The 26,415-nt window shown below is 42.6% G+C and overlaps 1 protein-coding gene across 1 annotated transcript in view; it reads left to right on the top strand.

Annotated features, from left to right (window-relative positions):
* LOC140463128 (dysbindin-like) overlaps nt 1-25,122 on the top strand; it is a 37,410-nt gene extending 12,288 nt beyond the window's left edge. Inside the window, exons 2-4 of the mRNA XM_072556865.1 lie at nt 19,363-19,512; nt 23,667-23,807; nt 24,213-25,122. Coding sequence (XP_072412966.1) covers nt 19,363-19,512; nt 23,667-23,807; nt 24,213-24,445 — 524 coding nt within the window. The 3' untranslated portion in view covers nt 24,446-25,122. The remainder of the gene's footprint in view (nt 1-19,362; nt 19,513-23,666; nt 23,808-24,212) is intronic.
* Nucleotides 25,123-26,415: the final 1,293 nt, after the last annotated feature.

Here is a 26,415-nt window from a genome sequence, read left to right as displayed (position 1 = left end):
CATCACCAGATCCAAAATAGCCTGATCCCTTATTGGATACATTGTTTGTTTGAGGGAGATATATCTTCTACTTGGCAGTTCTAACTGGAACTCCCCCATCATTGAGGATGGGGATATTTGTGAGTTGTTTAATTGTCCACCAGCGTTCCCAATTGTATATGACAGCATTGCAGAGCTTAGACCGGATTCACTGGTTGTGGGATTGCTGAGCTCTATCTATCACTTGCTGCTTTTGCTGTTTGGCACACAAATGGTCCTGTTTGGCACCTCCTGTTTAGATATGACTGGTGCTGGCCTCCTGCACTCTCCATTGAATCAGGATTGGTCCCCTGGCTTGATGGTCACGGTTGAGTGGGGGATATGCTGGGTCAAGAGATTGTAGAGTGTGCTAGTGTACAGTGCTGCTCTTGTTGTTGGCCCACAGTGCTTCATGGATGCCCAGTCCTAAAGTTGTTAGATCTGTTTGAAGTTTGTCCCATTTGGCACTGTAATAGTGCCACACAACATGATGGAAGGTATTCTCAGTGTGAAGGTAGGACTTTAGTCTTCACCAGGACTATGCAGTGGTCACTCAATCCTTAACTCAAACAGCAAACTCCCAAAACACAGTGAAGTCAATGAGGCACGTTTCTGAAGTGAATCAGTCTTGGGACAGCAGACAGCAAGGTCTACTAACAGGAACGTGAGAATAAGCAGATAATTTGCTTTTGCGATGTTAATTGACGGGTAAACATTGGCCACCAAAGTGGGGAGAACTCCCTGCTAGTCAAACTAGTGAATCCACCTGTGCTGGCTGACAGGCCTTAACTAATGTGTCATTTACAAAGCAGTAGCTCTGACAAAGCAGCACTCCATCAGCAATGCACTGGAGTGTCAACTTAAGTTACCTGCCCAAGTTTTTGAACGTGTGACTTTCAAACACAGAGGCAAGAATGTTCCACTGATAGCTGACTACCCTCTACTGGGTAATCGCAATGAAGAGACCTTTTCACTGGTCTGCTGACAAAATAACAATGCCCTGAACCGGGACTATACTGCTGTCAGACCAACATCCCCCACATTGAGACACTGTCACAGTCACCCAGTTGCATAGGTCAGGACACATTATCTACATCCCTGACAGAAAACTCACCAAACAAGCGCTCGACTCTCACTGGGAAGGGTGCCCTGCAGTCAGTTCTGCAAACAGAAGTGACATCACAGAAAATCTACATCGAGTGCACGGCAGAAGTATTGAAGTTTTTGGAAGATTATATGAGGATTTGGAGAGGCAGTGGAACCTGCAAGGGAGTAACATGGAGTAAAGGGATATAAATCGAGGCCAAGGGAATTACTAGTGCAGTCAGAGAGGGTTTAAACTAGAGTGGCAGGGTGATGAGAATCTGAATGGAGAAACAGGAGGAGGAGGAGGAAATAAGGATAGAAACAAAAGACAGAAAGGTAAAAAGCAAGTATCGAATGTAGGAAAAATAATGGGAGAGAAAGCAGATAGTTATCCACGGTTATGATTTAGTTGAGATTAAGGAGACATGGCTGCAAGGTGACCAAGGATGGGAGCTGAACATTCAAGGGTATTCAATATTTAGGAAGGATAGACAAAAATGGAAAGGAGGTGGTGTAGCATTGTTAGTAAAGGATACCATTGTACTATATTAGTGAGGTTGGAATCTGTAATGGATATAAATAATCATTAAAAAAGGGCAGAAAATGTTTTTGAGGGTTCTTTACAGCCTCCAAACAGTAATGGAGATGTAAGAGAAGATATTAAACAATAAATTAGAGATGCATGCATACTTATTACGGTAACCGTGTAATCCAATATTATAGATTGGATAAATTAAACTAGAAATTATGTTGTGGAGGAGGTTTTCCTGGAATGTGTATATATGGCTTTTTAGACCAATATACATTGAGGAACCAACCAGAGAACAGGTTTTTTCTGGACTGGGCATCATGCAATATTGTTGTGGGGGGGGTCCCTTTGGGAAGAGTGAACATAATTTAATAGGATTCTATATTAAGATGGAGAGTGGAGAAGTCAAATCTGAAACTAGGCCTCTGAATCTAAATAAGGGGAACTTTTGAGGGTGTGAGTCCTGAATTGACAAGGATAGATTCAGAAATGTTGCGGGATGGGTTGACTTTAGATAGGCAACAAGCTAATATTTAAAGAAGATGTGCATCAATGACAATAAGTATTCACACTTGTTTGGCATGAAAATAAAAGAGGAAAAGTGGTTCAACTATGTCTCACAAAAAAAAATTAGAACCAAGGAGGGGAGATTTAAAATTGCAAGAAAAGCAGAAAACTTGAGGTTTAGGAGTATTTTAGAATTCAACACAACAGGACAGAGTTTGATAGAGAGAGAAAAATAGAACATGAGAGTAAAACTGCAGGAAACATAAAAACTGACCGAAAAATCTTTTGAAGAGAAAGAGCTGGTAAAGACAAATGTAAGTCCCTTACAATCAGAAACTGGGAAATTATAATGGGGAACAAAGAATTGGTAGAAGAATTGAACACATACTTTGTTGTGTCTTCATAAATATGGACACAATACAGAAACATCAGGGAACCGAAGGTCTAATGGGTGTAATTGAAATAAATCCGTATTGGTAAGAAAATAGTGCTGGGGAAATTAATGGGGTCAGAGGCTGACAATCTGACCAGGCCTGATCATCTACTTCCCAGAATGGCCCTGTAAATATTGAATCCATTTGGTGGTTATCTTCCAAAATTCTATCAACTCTGGAGCAGTTCCTACCATTTAGAGGTGGCAAATGAAATCCAACTATTTCTAAGGGAGTGAGTGAATAAGCAAAGACTTGCAGACCAGTTAGCCTAACATCAGGAGTGGGGAAAATACTAGTGTCTATTCTAAAAGACATGATTATCTAACATTCACAAAATATTAATGATTTGGACAAAGCCAGCGTGGGTTTATGAAATAATGTGGACTGATTACCCTACCGTACTGTTCTGTGTCTATAAAACCTTCTGTACTGTCCTGTTTTGTCACTATCCACAGTTATCCACACCTTTGCACAGTGGTGGCTTTGGTCCTGACCTAGTTATTGAACTTAACTATGACCATCACGACATTACAGACTGGGTGTGCGGGTGTAGAGGAGATGTATGAAGATGTGGTCGGCACTGGCGATGTTTAGCAATGCTGAAGTACTGGGGTTGTTTTCTTTGAAACAGGGAGAGCTGTGGGAAGATTTAGTTAAACCTTGATAACTTGTTGTGATCTCTTTACCTTAATTAGTTTGCACAGTTTTGGATTACTTGTTACTTTGGTTAGACCCTCAGCATGCAACTCTCAGACCTATCATGTTATTCCAGCCATTTTGTTTGTATCCAGCGCCACCTTATTTTAAATTTTTTATAATTATCTATCTGCCTCAATTAATCACATTATAAGTCATCCCTTCACTTGCTATTCAGCTGTTTGACACTTTACTCTCACAGCCTGACACTTATGACCGCCTGCACAGATTTATTATTCAGCCTGTCGACAATCCATTTGTATTTTTTTTTATCTCTCTGCCTATAAAATCTGTGCCTATGTGCTTCTCTTCACTCGACCTGACCATGGAGCGGCGGTCAGAAAGCTTGTGATTTCAAATAAAACTGGTGGACTATAACTTGGTGTCGTCTGACTTCTGACCTTGGGTCTATGAAAGGTCTGTAACATCTTCAGCAAGTCATGGGACTGAAAATGTGTTGCTGGAAAAGCGCAGCAGGTCAGGCAGCATCCAAGGAACAGGAGAATCGACGTTTCGGGCATGAGCCTTTCTTCAGGAAATCATGGGACTGTCTTGCTCAAGATTGTTCAGCGAAGAATCACTTGCAAAGGTATTAAATATCTTGAGTATCTCTGATAGGCCCAAGAGGAGGTAAAGAGCTCAGAGCAGAGAGGGTTAACAGCCTGAAGAAACAGCCAATCCACCCGCCTCTTCAAACAAACCTGCTGCCCCAACATGAGGCAGGGTGTGGTGATCCAGACTAGTTAGTTAGTCACTTCGGATCCACAACTCCACAAGTGGAAAAAAGTCTTCCTTGTTCTAGAGGGACTGCCTGAGGAGGAGAAATGAACTGTTGCTTCAGGAAGGCTGTTAGTGTTTAGTCATGCTGTGTCACAGAATACCATTTGATTGGCCCAGTGCCAATATGAGGAGAAAGTGAGGACTGCAGTTTCCCGAAGAAGGGCTGATGCCCGAAACGTCGATTCTCCTGCTCCTTGGATGCTGCCTGACCTGCTGCGCTTTTCCAGCAACACATTTTCAGCCCAGTGCCAATATGATTCAACTTTGGGAAATTTAAATAGTAATACGTAATAAAGTCAATTAAACTGCACGTCCACAAACGCGGCACTCACAGACAGACCCACAGGTGCCTGATACAGGTCCAGTACTCCTGGAGGAGACGAGCAGCAAACCTCCAACCCAGACGGGAGGATGAGGCAGGTTCTGAATTGTAACATGTAGCAGAATGGAGAGTGAATCCCCACAGCTCTCTCACTGGCTGCTATTCCTGCCCATGTTTGGCACTCTGCATACATTCTGTCCGATTCCAGACAGCCCAGGAAAGTAAACAATGAGCTCAACCACATTCCTCACTTCTGAATCAAGAAGTTTCCAAAACTCAAAACACAGAACAGATTATCAATAATCCAAAGGGGGCATGTACAGGATTAATCTCTCAAAGCCCAGTAACTACACGTTTTTGTCATTATATGATTATTTGAGCCAGTATTTTGGTGGCTGTATCCCACAATTATCCACAGCTTTGCATACTAACTGCAGAGTGGTGGTTTTGGGCCTGACCCAGTTATTGAACTTAACTATGACCATCATCACATTACAGACTGGGTGTGAGGGTGTAGAGGAGATTTATGAAGATGTTGTCACCACTAGCGATGTTTAGCAATGATGAAGTACTGTGATTGTTTTCTTTGAAACCGGGAGAGCTGTGGGAATATGTAGTTAAACCATATAACACAACATTGGGTCTGGATTGAGTAGGTTGGAAGGGCCTATTTACATTAGCAGACAGATCAATAATGGGGGATGGGATATTATTGCTGTTAGGATTAGTGAGAAGTTAAGGAGTAAATTTTCAACCAGGTGATGTCAGAAAGAGTGGTGAATGCAGAAATTCTCATTGCATTTTAATAATACTGATGGGTGCACTCAAGATGCTGGAACATGCAGGTTAAGAGCTGTTCCTTCTTCTGTTGATACAGACAATGGGGTATCCCCGATGTGCCATAATTTTTCCATTCTTCCGTATTTTTGGAACAACCATACCTGACTGCAGCTCCAGATTAGAACTCCAGATTCCCAAAGTAAAGCAGTAATGTGGATGGGTGTGTCTGCTGGGACTTTGATACAGTGTTTGTACAGACTGTATTGTCGTCACAACATATTTCAGTAACAAGACAAAATACAGCAACACATACAAACATACATAGGAATTAGGAGGCCATTCAGCCTTTAAAGTCTGGTCTGCCATTCAATAAGATTACAGCCAATTTGTTTGTGGCCTCCATTCCACATTCCTGACTAATCCTAATGTCTTTGGACTCCCTTTGTTATCAAGATACTAACCTCTTTGCCTTCAAAGTACTCCACTGCTCTCTGGGGAGGAGAATTCCCAAGGTTCACAAGTCCCAAAACAAAAATTTCTCTTCATCTCCATCTTAAATGAGCCAACCCATTATGTTTAAACTGTATTCCCTAGTTCTAGTCTTTGCACTACGGAAAACATTCTTTCAGCACCCACTCTGTCAAGTCTTCTTGGGATATTACAGATATGATTGTAATGTATTATTGAAAGATCACCTCTCATTCTTAGGGCAGCATGTTGGCTGAATGGTTAACAGTGCGGCTTCCTGGTGCCAGCGACCTGGATTCAATTCCAACCTTGGGTGACTGTCTGTGTGGAGATTTGTACATTCTCCCCGTGTCTGTATGAGTTTTCTCTGGGTGTCCTGGTTTCTTCTCACGGTCCAAAGATGTGCAGGTTAGGTGGATTGGTTATGGAAAATTGCCCATAGTGTCCAGGCTAGGCAGATTAGCCATGGAAATGTAGAGTTACAGGCTTAGGGTAGATGTGGACTTGATGGGCTGTAGGGATTCTATGATTCTAAACTCTCAATGGATACAGTACCCCATCAGTTGAATGAATATTCACTGAACTGCTTCTATTGCAAGTATATCCTTTCTTTATTAAGAAGACCAAAGCTGTACACAATATTCCAGATGTAGTCTCACCAACGCCCTGTAAAATATAGCAGAGCTTCCCTACTTATACTTAATCTCCTGTGCAGTAAACAATAACATTCGATCTGCTTTCCTAACTATTTGATGTATCTGCACATTAATTTTATGGGATTCATGTACCAGGGCAGCCAAATCCCTCTATATCACAGAGTTCTGCAATCTGTCTCCATTGAAGTAATGTTTCATTTCTATTCATTATTTCACCAGACAAACCTCAGTGGTTCAGAAAGGCTGCTTACTATCACCTCCTCAAAGGCAATTAGGAATGACCTTTGAGGTGTTGCCAGTGACATTGCATGAAAGAATTAAGAAAGCACCACAACACACTACAATATTACATACTATATACTGGCGTGTCAACACCTCATCACTGCGACAACGTACCAGCGCACTGTCAATGCACATTAATGTTTTGGACAATCACTGAGGATTGAGAGCTGCCCAAACACTCTCGGTCTTGGTCAGGCGTAAGGGGAAATAACTCCTGCTGGATAATCTAATGCTATCCACATAATATACAAGATTCTGGTGGGGTTTAACAGGGTAGATGCAGCAAGGTTGTTTCTCCTTGTGGAAACATCTAAGACCAGGGGGCATCATCCCTGGAGTAAGGGGTTGTCGATTTAAGACTGAGATGAGGAGGAATTTAATCTCTCTGACGGTAGTGAATCTGTGGAATTCTTTACCACACAGGGATGTTGAGGCTGGGTCATTACGTATATTCAAAGCTGAGACAGATATATGAATAGGCTGGGAATAGAGGGCTATGGAGAGTATAGAGGCAAAAGGTTTTTAGCTTAGAAAGGCATTTTGTGTTGCTCTGGTACTGATGGGCAGAAGAGCCTGTTCTTGTGCTGTTCTGTTCTGTGAGACAGACAGGTTACTAAAGGAATCCAGAGTTATGGGAAAAGGCAGCCATGACCTCATTGAATGACAGAACAGAATCAATGGGCTGAATGGCCTAATTCTGTTACTATGTCTTACGGTCTCATGGTATTGGAAACCAGCCTTCTCTTTGAAAATGAGAATGAGATTTGGACTGAACTTAATTACATTATGGGTGGAAAGATGTGGGGAATTGTCATCTTTTAGAATGTGGGTGAAACAGCAAAATTTCCTCAGGGCCCAGAAACCGTCTCTATGAAGAACGGGAACCCTCTAAAGAGTGCTATATATTTTAGTTTTAGTATCTCAACCCTAGTCTGAGGGACACTACACCAGCAGGAGATCTTGTTATGTCGTAAACATTCACTAACAAGCATTTGTACTTGTCCAGGTGAAAAGCCAGCGTCTGAGAAGAACATCCAGCTCATAGATCACATGAGGTCACTTAAAATAGGTAGAATGCCTTGTGATACAGGCCTTACATTGACACTAGAAGCTCAGGGTGTTAAAGTACAGATTTGAGACGACCCAGGGAATCCCTTATGGATTCAGACCTATAAAGCTCCTCTCCTGGTTCGTCCCGGAGATCATACTCTTTGGAAGTCTGGAATAAAAACCCTCTTACAGGCAGATTAGTTTAATTTTAGTCATCCCCTTCATTTACCAATAGCTTCACTGTTACAACATAGCACTGATACCTATAAGCTAAACTGACTAGGTTCTAATAACCTAGGAGAGTACGGTACCAGCTCTTCAAGTGCCCCAGCAGGCTACTCCCATGTACTGCTACAAAGTGGCTTCCTTTATACAAAAGTTTACAAAAACATTGCATGTTCTTAATTAGACAGTTGACAGTGAAAGGAGAAAGTGAGGACTGCAGATGCTGGAGATCAGAGCTGAAAATGTGTTGCTGGAAAAGCGCAGCAGGTCAGGCAGCATCCAAGGAGCAGGAGAATCGACGTTTCGGGCATGAGCCCTTCTTCAGGAATGAGGAAAGTGTGTCCAGCAGGCTAAGATAAAAGGTAGGGAGGAGGGACTTGGGGAGGGGCGTTGGAAATGCGATAGGTGGAAGGAGGTCAAGGTGAGGGTGATAGGCCGGAGTGGGGGTGGGGGCGGAGAGGTCAGGAAGAAGATTGCAGGTTAGGAAGGTGGTGCTGAGTTCAAGGGTTGGGACTAAGATAAGGTGAGGGGAGGGGAAATGAGGAAACTGGAGAAATCTGAGTTCATCCCTTGTGGTTGGAGGGTTCCTAGGTGGAAGATGAGGTGCTCTTCCTCCAGCCGTCGTGTTGCTATGGTCTGGCAATGGAGGAGTCCAAGGACCTGCATGTCCTTGGTGGAGTGGGAAGGGGAGTTGAAGTGTTGAGCCACGGGGTGGTTGGGTTGGTTGGTCCGGGTGTCCCAGAGGTGTTCTCTGAAGCGTTCCGCAAGTAGGCAGCCTGTCTCCCCAATATAGAGGAGGTCACATCGGGTGCAGCAGATGCAGTAAATGATGTGTGTGGAGGTGCAGGTGAATTTGTGGTGGATATAGAAGGATCCCTTGGGGCCTTGGAGGGAAGTAAGGGGGGAGGTCTGGGCACAAGTTTTGCATTTCTTGCAGTTGCAGGGGAAGGTGCCGGGAGTGGAGGTTGGGTTGGTGGGGGGGTGTGGACCTGACGAGGGAGTCACGGAGGGAGTGGTCTTTTCGGAATGCTGATAGGGGAGGGGAGGGAAATATATCCCTGGTGTGGGGTCCGTTTGGAGGTGGCGGAAATGACGACGGATGATACGCTGTATATGGAGGTTGGTGGGGTGGTAGGTGAGGACCAGTGGGGTTCTGTCCTGGTGACAATTGGAGGGGCGGGGCTTAAGGGCGGAGGAGCGGGAAGTGGAAGAGATGCGGTGGAGAGCATCGTCGACCACGTCTGGGGGGGAAATTGCGGTCTTTGAAGAAGGAGGCCATCTGGGTTGTACGGTATTGGAATTGGTCCTCCTGGGAGCAGATGCGGCGGAGATGAAGGAATTGGGAATATTAACAGTGAAAGACAATAATTCATAAGGAAGAAAAGTTAATTGACAGGTTTATGTACACTTGACTAATCACTCCCACAGGCCTTAAGCCAGTCATCAGGTAGGAAAAACATACCCAGCTGAGTGAGGCACCTGCTGGCGAGATAAACTCCTATCATAAAGAGGTACCAGTCCGAGCTAATTGGAGAGTTCATAAGGTAAACTTGCATAGCTCACATGTCAGATACAATTGTTTTACAAAATGGCTTCTTAGCAAGAAGGGCAAACTTTTGACCATAAAATGGCTTCCCAACACATTGTGCCATAATCTCATCAATATAAGGTCTAGAATAATTTCTAAACTGGGAGCAGACTCCTGCTTTTTAAGCACTGAGTCACTCTGTACCTGAGGCTGAGATGTTACCATAAGGTTGCATTTAAACTGATTCATTAGTCTTTGAATTAAACATACTTTCTTTTCAGGGTTGTGATTCAAATTCAAATAAGCTATAAGATCTGACTAGTTAGAATTGACTGTGGGGCAGTCTGTAAGGTCTGTAGAGTTGTCTGCAAGAACAGCAAGTAAGTTAAAGCTTCATCAATATTACCTTTTACAGTGTTTGTATTTAATAACCAGTAATGGGTACTCAATATCATCATAAAGTCTCAAAAGGCAATTAAAATCAAACCAAAGCAGATAAGCACTTGAGTTAATTTTCTACTGGCTTCAACAGAGTCAGCACTAAAATGGTCTCTGTCTCTCTCGTGTCCTTTTGAACTCGCAAGTCAGGGTTTTGTAACAGCAAAAATGTTTTTAGAGTCATGGAGATGTACAGCATGGAAACAGACCCTTCGGTCCAACCTGTCCATGCCGACCAGATATCCCAACCCAATCTAGTCCCACCTGCCAGCACCCGGCCCATATCCCTCCAAACCCTTCCTATTCGTATACCCATCCAAATGCCTCTTAAATATTGCAATTGTACCAGCCTCTACCACATCCTCTGGCAGCTCATTCAATACACATACCACCCTCTGTGTGAAAGAATTACCCCTTAGGTCTCTTTTATATCTTTCCCCTCTCACCCTAAACCTATGCCCTCTAGTTCTGGACTCCCTGACCCCAGGGAAAAGACTTTGTCTATTTATCCTATCCATGCCCCTCATAATTTTGTAAACCTCTATAAGGTCACCCCTCAGCCTCTGACGCTCCAGGGAAAAACAGCCCCAACCTGTTCAGTCTCTTCCTGTAGCTCAGATCCCCCAACCCTGGCAACATCCTTGTAAATCTTTTCTGAACCCTTCCAAGTTTCACAACATCTTTCCGATAGGAAGGAGACCAGAATTGCACACAATATTCCAACAGTGGCCTAACCAATGTCCTGTACAGCTGCAACATGACCTCCCAACTCCTGTACTCAATACTCTGACCAATAAAGGAAAGCATACCAAACTCCTCCTTCACTATCCTATTTACCTGCAACTCCACTTTCAAGGAGCTATGAACCTGCACTCCAAGGTCTCTTTGTTCAGCAACACTCCATAGGACCTTACCATTAAGTGTATAAGTCCTGCTAAAAATTGCTTTCCCAAAATGCAGCACCTCACATTTATCTGAATTAAACTCCATCTGTCACTTCTCAGCCCATTGACCCATCTGGTCCAGGTCCTGTCGTAATCTGAGGTAACCCTCTTCGCTGTCCACTACACCTCCAATTTTGGTGTCGTCTGCAAACTTACTAACTGTACCCCTTATCCTCGCATCCAAATCATTTATGTAAATAACAAAAAGTCGAGGGCCCAGCACTGATCCTTGTGACACTCCACAGGTCACAGGCCTCCAGTCTGAAAAACAACCCTCCACCACCATCCTCTGTCTTCTACCTTTGAGCCAGTTCTGTATCCAAATGGCTAGTTCTCTCTGTATCAATGAGATCTAATCTTGCTAATCAATCTCCCATGGGGAACCTTGTCGAACGCCTTACTGAAGTCCATATAGATCACATCTACCACTCTGCCCTCATCAATCTTCTTTGTTACTTCATCAAAAAACTCAATCAAGTTTGTGAGACATGATTTCCCATGCACAAAGCCATGTTGACTATCCCTAATCATTCCTTGCCTTTCCAAATACATGTACATCCTGTCAGTCAGGATTCCCTCCAACAACTTGCCCACCGCCGAGGTCAGGCTCACCGGTCTATAGTTCCCTGGCTTGTCTTTACCACCCTTCTTAAACAGTGGCACCACGTTTGCCAACTTCCAGTCTTCCGGCACCTCACCTTTGACTATCGATGATATAAATATCTCAGCAAGAGGCCCAGCAATCACTTCTCTAGCTTCCCACAGAGTTCTCGAGTACACCTGATCAGGTCCTGGGGATTTATCCACTTTTAACCGTTTAAAGACATCCAGCACTTCCTCCTCTGTAATCTGGACATTTTGCAAGATGTCACCATCTATTTACCTACAGTCTATATCTTCCATATCATTTTCCATAGTAAATACTGATGCAAAATATTCATTTAGTATCTCCCCCATTTTCTGTGGCTCCACACAAAGGCCACCTTGCTGATCTTTGAGGGGCCCATTCTCTCCCTAGTTACCCTTTTGTTCTTAATACATTTGTAAAAACCCTTTGGCAAATAGAATTAAGGAGAATCCAAAGCTATCTCATGTCCCCGTTTTGCCCTCCTGATTTCCCTTTTAAGTATACTCCTACTTTCTTTATACTCTTCTAAGGATTCACTCGATCTATCCTCTCTATACCTTACATATGCTTCCTTCTTTTTCTCAACCAGACCCTCGATTTCTTTAGTCATCCAGCATTCCCTATACCTACCAGCCTTCCCTTTCACCCTGACAGGAATATACTTCCTCTGGATTCTTGTTATCTCATTTCTGAAGGCTTCTCATTTTCCAGCCGTCCCTTTACCTGCGAACATCTGCCTCCAATCAGCTTTTGAAAGTTCTTGCCTAATACCATCAAAATTGGCCTTTCTCCAATTTAGAACTTCACCTTTTAGATCTGGTCTATCCTTTTCCATCACTATTTAAAATCTAATAGAATTATGGTCGCTGGCTCCAAAGTGCTCCCCCACTGACACCTCAGTCACCTGCCCTGCCTTATTTCCCAAGAATAGGTCAAGTTTTGCACCTTCTCTAGTAGGAACATCCACATACTGAATCAGAAAATTGTCTTGTACATACTTAAGAAATTCCTCTCCATCTAAACCTTTAACACTATGGTAGTCCCAGTGGATGTTTGGAAAGTTAAAATCCCCTACCTATTATTCTTACAGCTGGCTGAGCTCTCCTTACAAGTTTGTTTCTCAATTTCCCTCTGACTATTAGGGGGTCTATAATACAATCCCAATGAGGTCATCATCCCTTTCTTATTTCTCAGTTCCACCCAAATAACTTCCCTGGATGTATTTCCAGGAATATCCTCCCTCAGCACAGCTGTAATGCTATCCCTTATCAAAAATGCCACTCTCCCTCCTCTCTTGCCTCCCTTTCTATCCTTCCTGTACCATTTGTATCCTATCTTCTGCATTCCTTGAGTTGCCCCCTTTTTCTGAGCCTTCCTGCCTGTCTATTTTTTTTAGTGCAGTAAATGTGTCCTATAATTCAGCATTACATTTTAGTCTAAATGTTTAAAGAGAAGTTTTAAGGCTGTAGACTTTCTCAATGGTATGAGTCCAGGTTTGTTAGCGATGGAAGGCACATTGTAATGTTAACAGACAGGTAGATTATCAGCCTGTAAATCCTTCCAATACACCTGATGGAAGGTGAGAAGAGTGGGAGAGACTCCTCGTCAACCATCCTGGTGAAAGCAATGACAAATACTTTGCCTGTAAGTATGGACTAATCAATGGATGTCCATGGCCAGACCTCGTAATTGAAGATAGGAGAAAAGACAGCCAATTACAGGATATATGACACAGAAACAGGCCGTTCAGCCCAAACAGTTATGTTTATGCTCCACTCAATCTCTATTCTCCCTCGTATGCTTATCAGGTTTCTCCATAAAGATATCAATTTTATTCACTTGCCCTATTTCCAAATGATAGTAAATTCCGTCTTCTCACCACTCTGAGGAAAGAAGCTCCTTTCGAATTCCTGACTGGATTTCTTGATGACTATCTTATACTTATGCCTTCAGCCATTTATTTCCCAAAGAGGAAACAATCCCTCTATATCCATTTGATCAAAACCTTTCATAATGTTCTCCATTAGATCATCCCTTTGCCATTTTCAACAGAGCAGAGATCCAGCCTGTTTCAGAGTGTTACGAGGGGACATAAATTTAAGGTGAAGGGTGGAAGGTATAGGGGGGATGTCAGGGGTAGGTTCTTTACCCAGAGAGTGGTGGGGGCATGGAATGCGCTGCCTATGGGAGCGGCAGAGTCAGAATCATTGGTAACCTTTAAGCGGCAATTGGATAGGTACATGGATAGGTGCTTAAGCTAGGACAAATGTTCGGCACAACATCGTGGGCCGAAGGGCCTGTTCTGTCCTGTATTGTTCTATGTTCTGTGTTCAGCCTGGCAATCCTTTACTGATATGTTTATCCACACCTTTTTTGTATCACAGTTATAAATCTTCCCTGCACCCTTTCCAGTGACTTTATATCCTTTTTATAATATGGCAAGCAGCACAGTGCACAGTCAACAAGGTGCAGTCTAACCAAGTTTCAATACATGTTTAGTTTACATTCCCTACATTTTAATTCTATTCCTTTTTGAAATAAAGCCAAATGCTTGGTTTGTTTTCCATCATCTTGTGAACCTATGGTGTAACCTTTTAGTGATTAATGTATATGTCCATGTTACCTCTGTTCCTCCACCCAACTCAAACTTGCATCTTCAAAATTACAAATGGCATCCCTATTTTTCCAACCTAAAGCATTTACCTATGTTGAAATTAATTTGGCAATTATTTGCCCATTCTGTAATTTATTAATGTCGTCCTGTAAGTTGTTGCAAACTTCCTCAGTAGTAACTATCTCATGCTTTCCAATTTGGTGTCACCTTGAAATTTATTGTTTTTGATTCCAAAGTCCAAGTCATTAATGTAAAGTATCAACTACATTTGACCCTGCTCTGATTTTCTGAATAACTATCCCTTACTCCCACTCTCTGCTTTCTGTCCTAAAGCCAGCTAGAAATCCATTCTGCCCACCTGTCCCTGACTTCACATTCTCTAACCTTTTTAAGTATTGCTGAAGAAAGGCACGCCTAGTCAATGCTTTTGTTTTTGCTCTCAAAACAATTTGCAAGAACATCGAAGTAAAGGGAAAATAACATTTATATTGTGCAATTAGAGAGTACTGATTGAGGTGGACTAGTGGCTTCTGATTTGTAAATATACTGGATAATGATGACGGACAGTTAAATATCGAGATTTGAATCATGCCTAGATGATTAATTTTTACAGGATTTTGAATGACCTATCCAATTTTCACCTGCAATATGAATGTCTGGTGGCATTGTGAAGCCTCAAGACCACCTTGGATGCGCTTATCAGTAAACACAACAAAGGGACCAGGATAGTCATCCTTAACAAGTGTGACTATATCATCAAAATACACAACTTGGAGGTGCTGGTGTCAGACTGGGGTGGACAAAGTTGAAAAATCACACAACACCGGGTTATAGTCCAACAGGTTTGTTTGGAAGCACTAGCTTTTAGAGCGCTGCTCCTTCATCAGATGGTTGATGAACCACCAGATATTGGTGTTGTGTAATCAAAATACACACCATTCTTAATGATGGATTCTAAATCATACCCAGAGTACACCAACAGTGCTTTTAGGAAGACAGTTCCAGGATTTTGACCCAGCAATAGTGAAGGAATGTGATATAGCTCCATATCAGGATGGACTTGTGGTTTGGAAGGTAATTGCAAAGGTTGATGTTTTCTGTATCTGCTGCCCTTGTCTTGTTAGACAGTAGAGGTTGTGGATTTGGAAGATACTGTCAAAGGAGGCTTGGATGCATTGAATGGCCTTCTTCACCCACGTATATCTTGTGATTTCTATCCCTTCGCATTGTGTTGACTTGCACTAGGTACTCTCAACTTTTTCCAATGAAAAGAAAAATGGTTTGGATAGAGTCTCCTAACTTAGCCCCTCATCAGGCTGTACCATGTTACCCTCCATAATTCCCATGCCCCACTTCACCAAGTTCCTTTCCTGAATATGGTTCGTATGAGATGCGTTTGTAAACATTAGGCATCTTTCAGGACCACAGCCCAAGTGCCCAGACTCCACGTGAGCACATGGAGCACAACTACAGAAGACATAACTCGCTCTTTTCTTCGCTTGACATTCAGCTATTTCCCAGCAGGAATGACAGATGAGTGACTTAGTTCCTTTGTCACAGTGGTTAAACGTTTTGATTGTCAATCTGCAAATCCTTCTGATATGCCTAAGGCAAGGGGTAAATGTAGAAAAGTTTCTGGGTCAATCAGACCTGCTACAGGCATCAGCAGCACCTTACTAAATGTAACCACAGATAAATGTGGAAATCCCTGGTCACCAACATCTTCTTTGGACTGGTATCTGATGAGAGAGAGAGAGACACACTGGGTTATTTTGTATGAAGTGTGGTGATTATTTAAGATCAGATCTAACACTCCTGACCCTGCTCAATGTGGAATTAAGCCCAGACTCTCTTCATGAGGGTACCTTGTAATGGTGAGAAAAGGACTCCTCCGAACAAAGTTAAAGTTTATTGATAGGGGCCAAAAGACAGCCTGATAACCATAAATTTGTCAAAGTGATGCTTCAGTTCTTTGAGAAGGTGACCAAACAGGTGGATGAGGGTAAAACGGTTGATGTGGTGTATATGGATTTCAGTAAGGCATTTGACAAGGTTCCCCACGGTAGGCTATTGCACAAAATGCGGAGGCATGGGATTGAGGGCAATTTAACGATTTGGATCATAAATTGGTTAGCTGAAAGAAGATAGAGGATGGTGGTTGATGGGAAATGTTCATCCTGGAGTTCAGTTACTAGTGGTGTACCGCAAGGATCTGTTTTGGGACCACTGCTGTTTGTCATTTTTATAAATGGCCTGGATGAGGGCGTAGAAGGATGGGTTAGTAAATTTTCAGATGACACTAAGGTCGGTAGAGTTGTGGATAGTGACAAAGGATGTTGTAGGTTACAGAGGGACATAGTTAAGCTGCAGAGCTGGGCTGAGAGGTGGCAAATGAAGTTTAATGTGGAAAAGTGTGAGGTGATTCACTTTGGAAGGAGTAACAGGAATGCAGAGTACTGGGCTAATGGTAAGATTCTTGGTAGCGTATGTGTCCAGATATGTTGATCCTTGAAAGTTGCCACCCAGGTTGATAGGGTTGTTAAGCAGGCATACAGTGTGTTAGCTTTTATTGGTGGAGGGATTGAGTTTCGGAGCTGTGAGGTCATGTTGCAGCTGTGCAAAACTCTGATGCGGGTACACTTGGAGTATTGCGTACAGTTATGGCTACTACATTATAGGAAAAATGTGGAAGCTTTGGAAAGAGTTCAGAGGAGATTAATTAGGATCTGCCTGGTATGGAGGGAAGGTCTTACGAAGAAAGGCTGAGGGACTTGAGGCTGTTTTTGTTAAGAGAAGGTTGAGAGGTAACTTATTTGAGGCATATAAGATAATCAGACGGGTATATAGGTTGGACAATGAGAGCCTTTCTCCTCGGATGGTGCTGGCTAGCATGAGGGGACATCGCTTTAAATTGAGGGATGATAGGTATAGGTCAGATATCAGAGGTAGTTTCATTACTCCGAGAGTAGTAGGGGCTGTAACGCACTGCCTGCAACAGCAGTAAGGGTATTTAAATGTCATTGGATAGGCATAGAGCCGAGAATGTAATAGTGTAGGTTAGATAGGTTTCAGATTGGTTTCACAGGTCGGTACAACATTGAGGGCCAAAGGGCCTGTACTGCGCTGTAATGTTCTACGTTTTATGAATATACAGCCTGCTGCTTGAGACTCATTCGTTCAGCAGTCTTCCAGAGACAGGCTGAGGAACTCTCTCAATCCTCAATGCAATGTTGCACCGTCAATTTCACCAGCCTCATCATCTGCTTGATCAGTAACAGCTCATACAATCCATCTCCTGTTCCAGACTATATTTCAATGGAGGTTAAAGGTTATGGAAATCTAGTTTCACCCATGTATTACTGAATACAACAGGCATTTGTTAATTCAGTCACACCCATTCATAATGTGATGCAGGAACAAGCACACTGAACCTGCCAGGGTTCCAGTTTGCTGATCCTTTATTCCACTGGCACCAAACATATTAAAGTGAGAAGAATTATTTAAAAAATATAAAGTCAGTCAAACATGATGAGACTTCACCCTAAATCTGAACAGTTCCAGATAGCCCGCCTCCTGTTTCAGTGCCTATAACACAGGCCACAACCCCATGACCATAGGGAACACTCCTTAATCCTGAGGGAAACCCTGGCAGAGAAAATGTTTATTGTGCCTGCACTATGTCCACACTACAGCAGCTGGCAAGGCTACACTGGACCCAGCCAAGAGCCAATATGGGCACCATAAGATCTAGGGCCACATAGAATAATCATCCACAAGGAATTCCCCAGTGAGGCTGGATATCACAAGTCAGAGTGCCAGCATGGTGACACAGTGGTTAGCACTGCTGCCTCACAGCGCCAGAGATCCAGGTTCAATTCCCGCCTCAGGCGACTGACTGTGTGGAGTTTGCATATTCTCCCTGTGTCTGCGTGGGTTTCCTCCGGGTGTTCCAGTTTCCTCCCACAGTCCAAAAATATGCAGGTTAGGTGAATTGGCCATGCTAAATTGCCCATAGTGTTAGGTAAGGGGTAAATGTAGGGGAATGGGTCTGGGTGGGTTGCGCTTCGGCGGGTCAGTGTGGACTTGTTGGGCTGAAGGGTCTGTTTCCACACTGTAAGTAATCTAATCTTACCCAATCAGTACCGTGCTACAGCTGGATAGCTCAGTGGGTACAGCTCACACCTCTAAACCGCAAGGTCTTGGTTCACATCCCACACCAGGGCAGTATACAGGGAATGCATTCTACCTGGTGGTGAATGACAGTGGTCTAGTGAGCACGTGGCTGACTGTGGCTGAGATATATTTGGAGTGCATGGAGGAGGATGGTTTTCTCTACACAACCTGTGCCTCACAGGAAATGTTTGACTTCTTTCCGAGTGACAGCTGCTCCTGACCCAGTGCCTTGGCTATAACAGGAATCTGTGAATTAAAACAGACTTTTTTTTCCTTGCATTGTTGGAGATGCTGTCTTTCAGAAGAGAAGTCTTAAACCTGTTCAGAGAAAGCAGAGTTGATGTTTCGGATCCAGTAATGTCTGAGGAATTCTGCTTTCTCTCTGCAGATACTGCCAGACCTGTTGAATTTCTTCAGCAATTTCTCTTTTCACTTCTGATTTCCAGCATCCGTGGTTATTTGGGATTTTTTTGGTTAAGATAGTTACAAAGATCTGATGGTGCACTATTTGAAGAGGGACAGGAGAGTTCTCACCTGAGACCTAGTCAATATCTATCCCCCAATGAATATCACAAAGCAAATTATCTGGTCATTATCATATCAATCACAGTCATCATAAAAAAATGAGAACATGAAACAGAATTACTTAGGAGCAGAAGCAGATCAGGTATGATGGGCTGAGTGGCCTCTTTCTGCAATGTAATCGTTCTCTCATTCTGTAACCTATTCCGGGAAGACTACCCGTTCTGTTAACATTAACGCTTTGCCTGTCCCGCTCCCCAGACATGAATGCATTCATCCCACTCCCTAAACTCTCTTTCCTTTTCCCTAACTAATTTGTAACCAATAACTCATGCCCTACTCTGTGAATGTTAACTTAAACACCCCACCCCCACTTTTCTCAGAACATGTGTTTGTAAACATTAATTCACCTCATGCATCCTGAAATAAAATATGTATAGGTGCTGTCACCAGTATGTTTTGCCAATATAAACTACTGGCCTATAAATCACTCCTGTGTCAATGCCACCTTATTATTATGAGAGCATGATCAGCAGATTTTCATGTGGATGAATCTCTCTATAGTTTGGATATTCACATTGACTGAGTGACAGGACAGGCTCCTGGTTCTGTACTGTATGGTTACTGTTATGAATACATGCTGGTGTATGTAATGTGCAAGTTATGCTTATTGTGTTTCCAGCTGAGACGGAACACACACCAAGACTGCTAGACACTGATCACACTCCACCAATGAAATTCAGAGACAGGCAGCGGTTCTTTGAAGACGTCTTCCAGCCTGATGCAGATTTCTACCTCACTGCTGCACACCTGCAAATTGAGCACCAGAGGCGTAAGTTAAATTCAGTGCCTGAATGATTGAACCTGGTGTTAGAGAGCGAATGGTGGATGAAAGGTGACAGAGGTTCAAAATCATAATTCTCTCTCCATGTGGGTGAACATGATTTGGAGGTGCCTGTGTTGGACTGGGGTGGACAAAGTTAAAAATTACACAACACCAGGTTATAGTCCAACAGGTTTAATTGGAATCACTAGCTTTCAGGTTCTTCCTCCTACCACATGATGAAGGAGCAGCGCTCAGAAAGTTAGTGCTTCCAGATAAACCTGTTGGACTATAACCTGGTGTTGTGTGATTTTTAACTTGATGCAGGTGAAGTAAGACTGGCATTTCTGTGGCATCTCTTAGAACACTAGCACTCCTAAACACTTTATGTGCAATGAAGTACATTAGAGGTACAGTCATTGTGAAATGTAGGAAATGTAGCAGTCAATCTGTGCATAGCAAGATCCCACAAACAGTAGTGTGAAAATGAGAAGCTTTAATGACACTGGATATCGGATAAATGTTGACTAAGATAGATAGGAACAACATAGGACTTAAGGCTTAGGGATGGGAGTAGTCATTCAGCTCTTTGTGAGCTTACTCTGCTGTTTAATAAGGTTGTGGCTGATCTGGTTGTAGCTTCAACTCCATTTTCCTGTCTGTCCTCCCATTGCTTTTGATCCATGGTTGATCAAAAAGCTATCTAACTGGAATTTGAACCATTTCAATAACCCAGTCTTCTCTGCTTTTATAGATTCATAGAATGTTACAGGACAGACATGTGACCCATCATGTCTGTACCAGCTCCTGTAAGAGCTAGCCAGCTCATCCCATCCTCAATCCCTATCTCCGGAGCCCTATCCCTATCCCTTTCAAGTATATATCCAGTTCTCCTTTGAAACTTCCTGTGATTCCACCTTCACTACTTTCCCAGGCAGCACATCCCCAAACCCTAACAACTCTGAGTAAAGACGTTTCACCTCACCTCACTCCTAGCTCTCTTGCTGACAATCATGTAGTTGTGATCACTAGTTACAACCAGCTAGTGGAAACAGCGCATCCTTCTTTCCCCTCAAAATAATTTTGAACATCTTAATAAAGTTACCTTTTAATCTTCTCTTCTGCAAGGGGTATAGGCCCAATTTTTCTAATCATTCCTTGAATCTAAAATCCCTCATACTTGGTATCTAGTAAATCTCTTCTGCACTCTCCCCAGGGCTTTAACATCCTTCCTTAAATAAGGTGCTCAGAACTAAGCACAATACTCCAAATATGGTCTAACCAATGATTTATAAAGGTGTAGCTCACTTCCTTGCTTTTATATCTAGTCCTCTATTTATAAACCCAAGGATCCTATAGGCCACCTTAACAATTGTTTCAGCTTACCTGGCCATCTTCAGAGAATCATGCACATGAACCCCGAATTCCCTCTGTTTCTGTACTCCTGTCAAAGGGTGTCCTAATGAGCCTGATTGTCTCTCCATGTTTCTGCTGTAAAATGTAGTACCTCACATTTCTCTGCACTGAAATTCATCTGCCAGGTCAGGGTCCCTTTGAAATCACTCAGCATCATTATCACAATTTACTATTCTCCCTAATAGCACAGTGACCTAAGAGGAGAAGGTTTAACGGGTCTGAATGGTTGGGTATGGATAGGGAATGAGGGGAGCAGCATACCTGAAAGTACAGAAAGAAAGCAATAAGGTTGGTAGAAGGAAACAGGAGGAGAAAGAGAACAGCACACAGTGAAAGAATGGGTTTGGGTTCAGAGTGGAGGCCAAAATGTGGATGGGAATGGAGTTGGACGGAGCCCAACAGTTTTTATGTCAAAATTTAAGACCTGATGGTAAACAGGAAATTGGTGATAATAGGACAAAGGTGGCAAAGTGAAGGAAGGAAAGGGAAGAGCCAGAGATGTACTATGTAAAGGGTGAGAAATCAGAAATGAGTTAATGAATGACAAGTGGCAAGATGTCAATGTGTCAGTGGTATTCACTCTCACTCTGTTTCTCATTTAGATGGAGGCATTCATGAACTGTCCCATGCTGAAAGTCAGGATTCATTTTTAAGACAGAGATTCAACAATAATACAACTCAAACATAAGAGGAATTTAAGTTTTCATAAAAGAGAGCCTGTAAATGAGTATTTCTTGTAATATTTACATAAATATGTAAGATTCATGGTGGAACCAACTATATCCATAAACTACCAGACGTTGATCCTCCCCATGCCCAGGAGGTACTACAGATTTGCTGATCTAAAAACAGATACAATTTTGAACCATTCAGCCTTTGTCTTCTGAGCCCTTAAAAGTCATGATACATAGAAACACCAAAAGGCTAACAGTGGAGAACTATATTATTCAATCATTCCACTTGGTTGCTCAGGAGCCATGTGATCTGTCTACCCTGAGAAACTACTGACAAAGCAGAATCCAATTACATTCTGACATGAAATTCTGTGAAGTAATTTTCCAGAATAATATCGTGTATCCAGGCAGTGGGGAAAGGCTTCTAAATCACAGTCCAGTAAATCTGGGTTGCAAGTACTGGCATAGACTCTTTTTTTTTCCCCCATTTATAAGTTTACTGTTACTGGGTATATATGGGACAAAGTAAAGAGCATGTTAATATGGCAATCACCAAAATCAGTGTTATCACTTTCTCTGTTTTACAAGTTAATGGGATGTATTCCTATCAAATTAATAACATTGCACAATGCTTAATACTAAAATTTGTCTCCTTTGGTACAATAGGTACATCACATCATTGCTGCTCTTCATACCAATAATCCATTCTGAAGAAATCGGACAATGTTTGTACTCAGATACCAACAATGAGCATTATTATTTTACTAAGACCTTTCTGTCAACGTTTGGTGAATTGACTGATGAATCTGGAAAGGGGAAAGATAGAATATGCATTTTGCAGCGGAAGTTTATTGGCAATATAGAGAATAAAGAGCCCAATACAGGAGAGACACCAGTCCTCGTGACTTTTCTCCTTTGCACTGACGGTAGATCTGTAGGATGTCTCACCCAGACTACAGCTATGTGACGTACACTGCAAACTCCTTTCATTTTTAAAACCAAAAGACTTTAACCCATGTGACTGATTACTTTTGTCAATTAAATGGTTCAGGTGAAAGACACTTATTGAACAAAACCTTCCCTGTAATGTTGTTTTGCAATTTAATCCATTTACCTTTCCCACCTAATTTAGGATAAGTGGCATGAGATAATCTGGGTGGCACTGGGGCTCAGTGGCTAGCACTGCTGCCTCACAACACGAAGGACCTGGGTTTGATTCCAACCTCTGGCATCTGTGTGGAGTTTGCACATTCTCCCAGTGTCTGTGTGGGTTTCCTCCAGGTGCTCCAGTTTCCTCCCACAATCCAAAGACAGGTTAGGTGGATTGACCATGCGAAATTGCCGCATACTGTCCAGGGATGTGCAAGCTTCTGGGGCTCAGCTATGGGAAATGCAGGGTTACAGGGATAGGGTGGCATGCTCTTCAGAGGTTTGGATTGGACTTGATGGGCTAAATGGCCTACTTCAACATTGACTCATAGAATCCCCACAATGTCACAGTTTGTCTCCCATTAAATAAAATTTAAGTAAATAACCTACATAGTTCTGCTCAGTCTAGATACACAGCACTTCAAACAGCACTCTTTTTAGTCTTGGCCTACCTGAGGTAATGGGTTCACTGGTGTTTGATTTGTCTCAAAAGGAATAGTTCATGCCTGTCTGAGGTAACCATGAACTAATAGTGGACTGAACACAGTGTTTTCCAACATAGAATCCTCCAAAATCAGATGTACAAAACAGAACTCAAAATCAAGTGTACTTTTCTATTTCCTGTTAACTCTCATCCTCTCCCATTGAAATAGTATGTGACTAGGGAGTGAAAGTGGTCAGTTAGTTGTCATTGTAAATTTCTTAATTATTATGCATGTCTAACAAGTCCATTGGGCTAAGATGTAAAAGAGCTAATGACATTCACAAAGCCATATCCTGGTTCAAGCTTTCGGGGAAAGAGAAACCAGAGTCTAAACTGATTCAGACCTTGAGAAAGGGAGAGTGTGAGTGATCTCATGGCAGGGGAAAAGGGGCCTTGATTTCTCTGTCACCCACGCTTGATGGCTTTTCTATTTCCCACAGCACCAATTGGGAGTGTCTCCTCCATGGAGGTCAATGTGGACATGCTGGAGCAAGTGGATCTCATGGATATGTCTGATCAGGAGGCACTCGATGTGTTCCTCAACTCCAGCATGGATGGCTGTGAGACACCGACACTGCCAGGTAAAGAGAAAACCCAACACAGCAACAAACTCCACACCAATCGAGTGTTACAGGGTGAGGTGTTTCAGGAGTCCTGTGCCAACATGCCTGTAACAGACATGTCCCAGTATCTCAGCATTAAAGGCAGGTCTGATTTCGCGTACCCTATTCTGGGAAAGATTGGAGTCACTTCAGTCCTCCATTATCTAAGGAGTGTGGAGAGATTGTGACTCTAGCGGTAGCAATCAGCCAGGGCCTAATCTCTGTTAACAGCTGCTTAGTCCAGCAGCTATTAATCTCAGGATGTTTGGGAGTTTCCATTTTGATGAGGGAGCAAATAGACACTCTCCTAACCTTCCTTTTGTTGATAAAGGATTTACTGATACCACCAGCTCCTTCATTAACTTGTTTCATTTCTGCCCACAGATGAACAGTTTTACAATAATGAGATCACCATCAAAGTTCCAAATTCTGCTGAAACAAAATCTCGGATGTCATCCACTTCCTCTAACTCCTCAGATCCCAACAGCCTGGAGTTCAGTAACGGTGACGAGACTCCAACTGTCCAGTCTGATGACGAGGATGTCCAAGCGGACACTGCACTACTTACACCGAACAAAGACAAGGACACTGAGCCACAAGCTGGAAATGAAAGCTAACACTGTGTCTGACATCACATACAGAATAGCTCTTATCAATGAAATGTCTTTCTACTGTAAAGAGGGGGCTGCAAAGTTAGCAGCAACTGGGATATTCCTGTATTTTCCAGATTACTGATTCACTGAATAATAGATGTTTAAGTCCCACTCATACACTCCTGGTTACCCATATTCCCAATTTCACACACCCTTCCAGTTAGACGCTTCTGGTCACATACACTCCAGCCACATATTCCAGTTATGCATGAATTCAATGAAGCACAGTCAAATTAAATATACATGCAGATCTAAAATACGTAGACAAATCACACACACAGCCAAGATCATGGATGCAGTAAAAACAGAGACACAGATGGACACAGTGGAACAATGGACGTTGGATAAATGACACTTAATGCCAATGATGACACCATAAACAGATAGCATGAGGCAGGCTAACCAAGAGTCGCTAAAGCAACAGCCGCTGTCAACTTTCTAATAGAGATGATTGAATGAATCCTTTAGCACCAAACACAGATGTCAGAATACGTGATCTTAGCTTAAGGAACTGACAGCATGTTGGATCACAGTGAACTGCCATTCAATAAATCCACCATAAAGACAATGTCAGATTGTAAAGAAGCCACACTGGAGATTTCTTTCTTAATAAACTTATGATGGCCAATCATCTAAACATATGTGCTCTAGGTTTCCATTTTGTCTGAGTTAACGAAGTGTTTTACATTTTTGAAAAAAATGAATCATCTTTTAAAAGTCGAATTTACAAACAGTGATGAAAAGGATCTTCTATATAAATGATTTAGATATTAGAATGCAGAGTGGAATTTTCAAAATTTGGTAATGTTACCAAATGGTGACAAATTATAGATGATCTGCAACATGATGTGTAGTCATAGAAATCAACTACACAGAGAAAGGCCCTTCGGTCCTTCGTGTTAATGCCAGACAAACATAACTTTCTAACTATTCTCATCCCATTTTCCATCACTTGGCCTACAACCTTGTATATCTTGGCATTCATCTAAATATTTCTTCAATGTTATGAAGGTTTCTGCTTCTAACCACCCTTACTGTCAGTGCATTCAAAAGCGCACCACCCTTTGGGTAAAAAAGCCTTTCCTTGCATACCCTCGAAACCTCCTGCTCCATTGCCTTAAATCTATCTTCCCTGGTTATTGATCCCTTGCCCTTCTGAAGGAGGAGGAGGAAGGGAAAGGTAGAATACATACATTAGCAGGTCAACCTTTCCAGTGTTGTTTCATTAGAGACAGACGAAATCAGTTCGCTCATTCCTGATGAAGGGCTTTTGCCCAAAACGTCGATTTTCCTGCTCCTCGGATGCTGCCTGACCTGCTGTGTTTTTCCAGTGCCACTCTAATCTTATTAGACTCTAATCTCCAGCATCTGCAGTCCTCACTTTCACCTACATATCCCTACTGCGTCTACTCAGACAACCTTGACCAATGGCAGCTGGCATTCAGTCTCTGAGGGCTCCCCCAGCACCAGGACAGGAGCAGAGGTGGCTATCTGCACATGGGCACTGATTGAGATGAGGCCAAGGGTAAGATATATGAGCTCTTTCCATGATGTTCAAATTTCTGTGTTCCCCTTTCATCACTATTCCTCTGCTGGGCCAGTGTTTCCCATCCTGACTTTCAACTAGACACAACCTTTGTGAAGGCCAGTGATGTAAGCTGTCAGTCATCTTGTCATTCTCATGACTCCCTACACCATCCAACCACAAAGTGGTTCAGTCACAATTTTCCACAGATGTCGATAATGTGCACAACGCACCTGTCAGTTTCTGATCCACCTTTAGCATTCACGTTCCATTGATAGCAGGATACAAATGCTGGAGCTATGTACAGCCATGAAAACAATTGTGTCCCATGCTTCCTTTCTGCCCCTCCACAAGGCAGATTCTACAAAGCTATCCCTGCCACCAGTATTGGCTCATGCTCATTAATTGA

Source organism: Chiloscyllium punctatum, chromosome 37 (assembly GCF_047496795.1).
Source record: "Chiloscyllium punctatum isolate Juve2018m chromosome 37, sChiPun1.3, whole genome shotgun sequence".
NCBI lineage: Eukaryota > Metazoa > Chordata > Chondrichthyes > Orectolobiformes > Hemiscylliidae > Chiloscyllium > Chiloscyllium punctatum.
The sequence above is the reverse complement of the archived record's forward strand: the minus strand, read 5'-3'. Positions and strand labels throughout refer to the sequence as shown.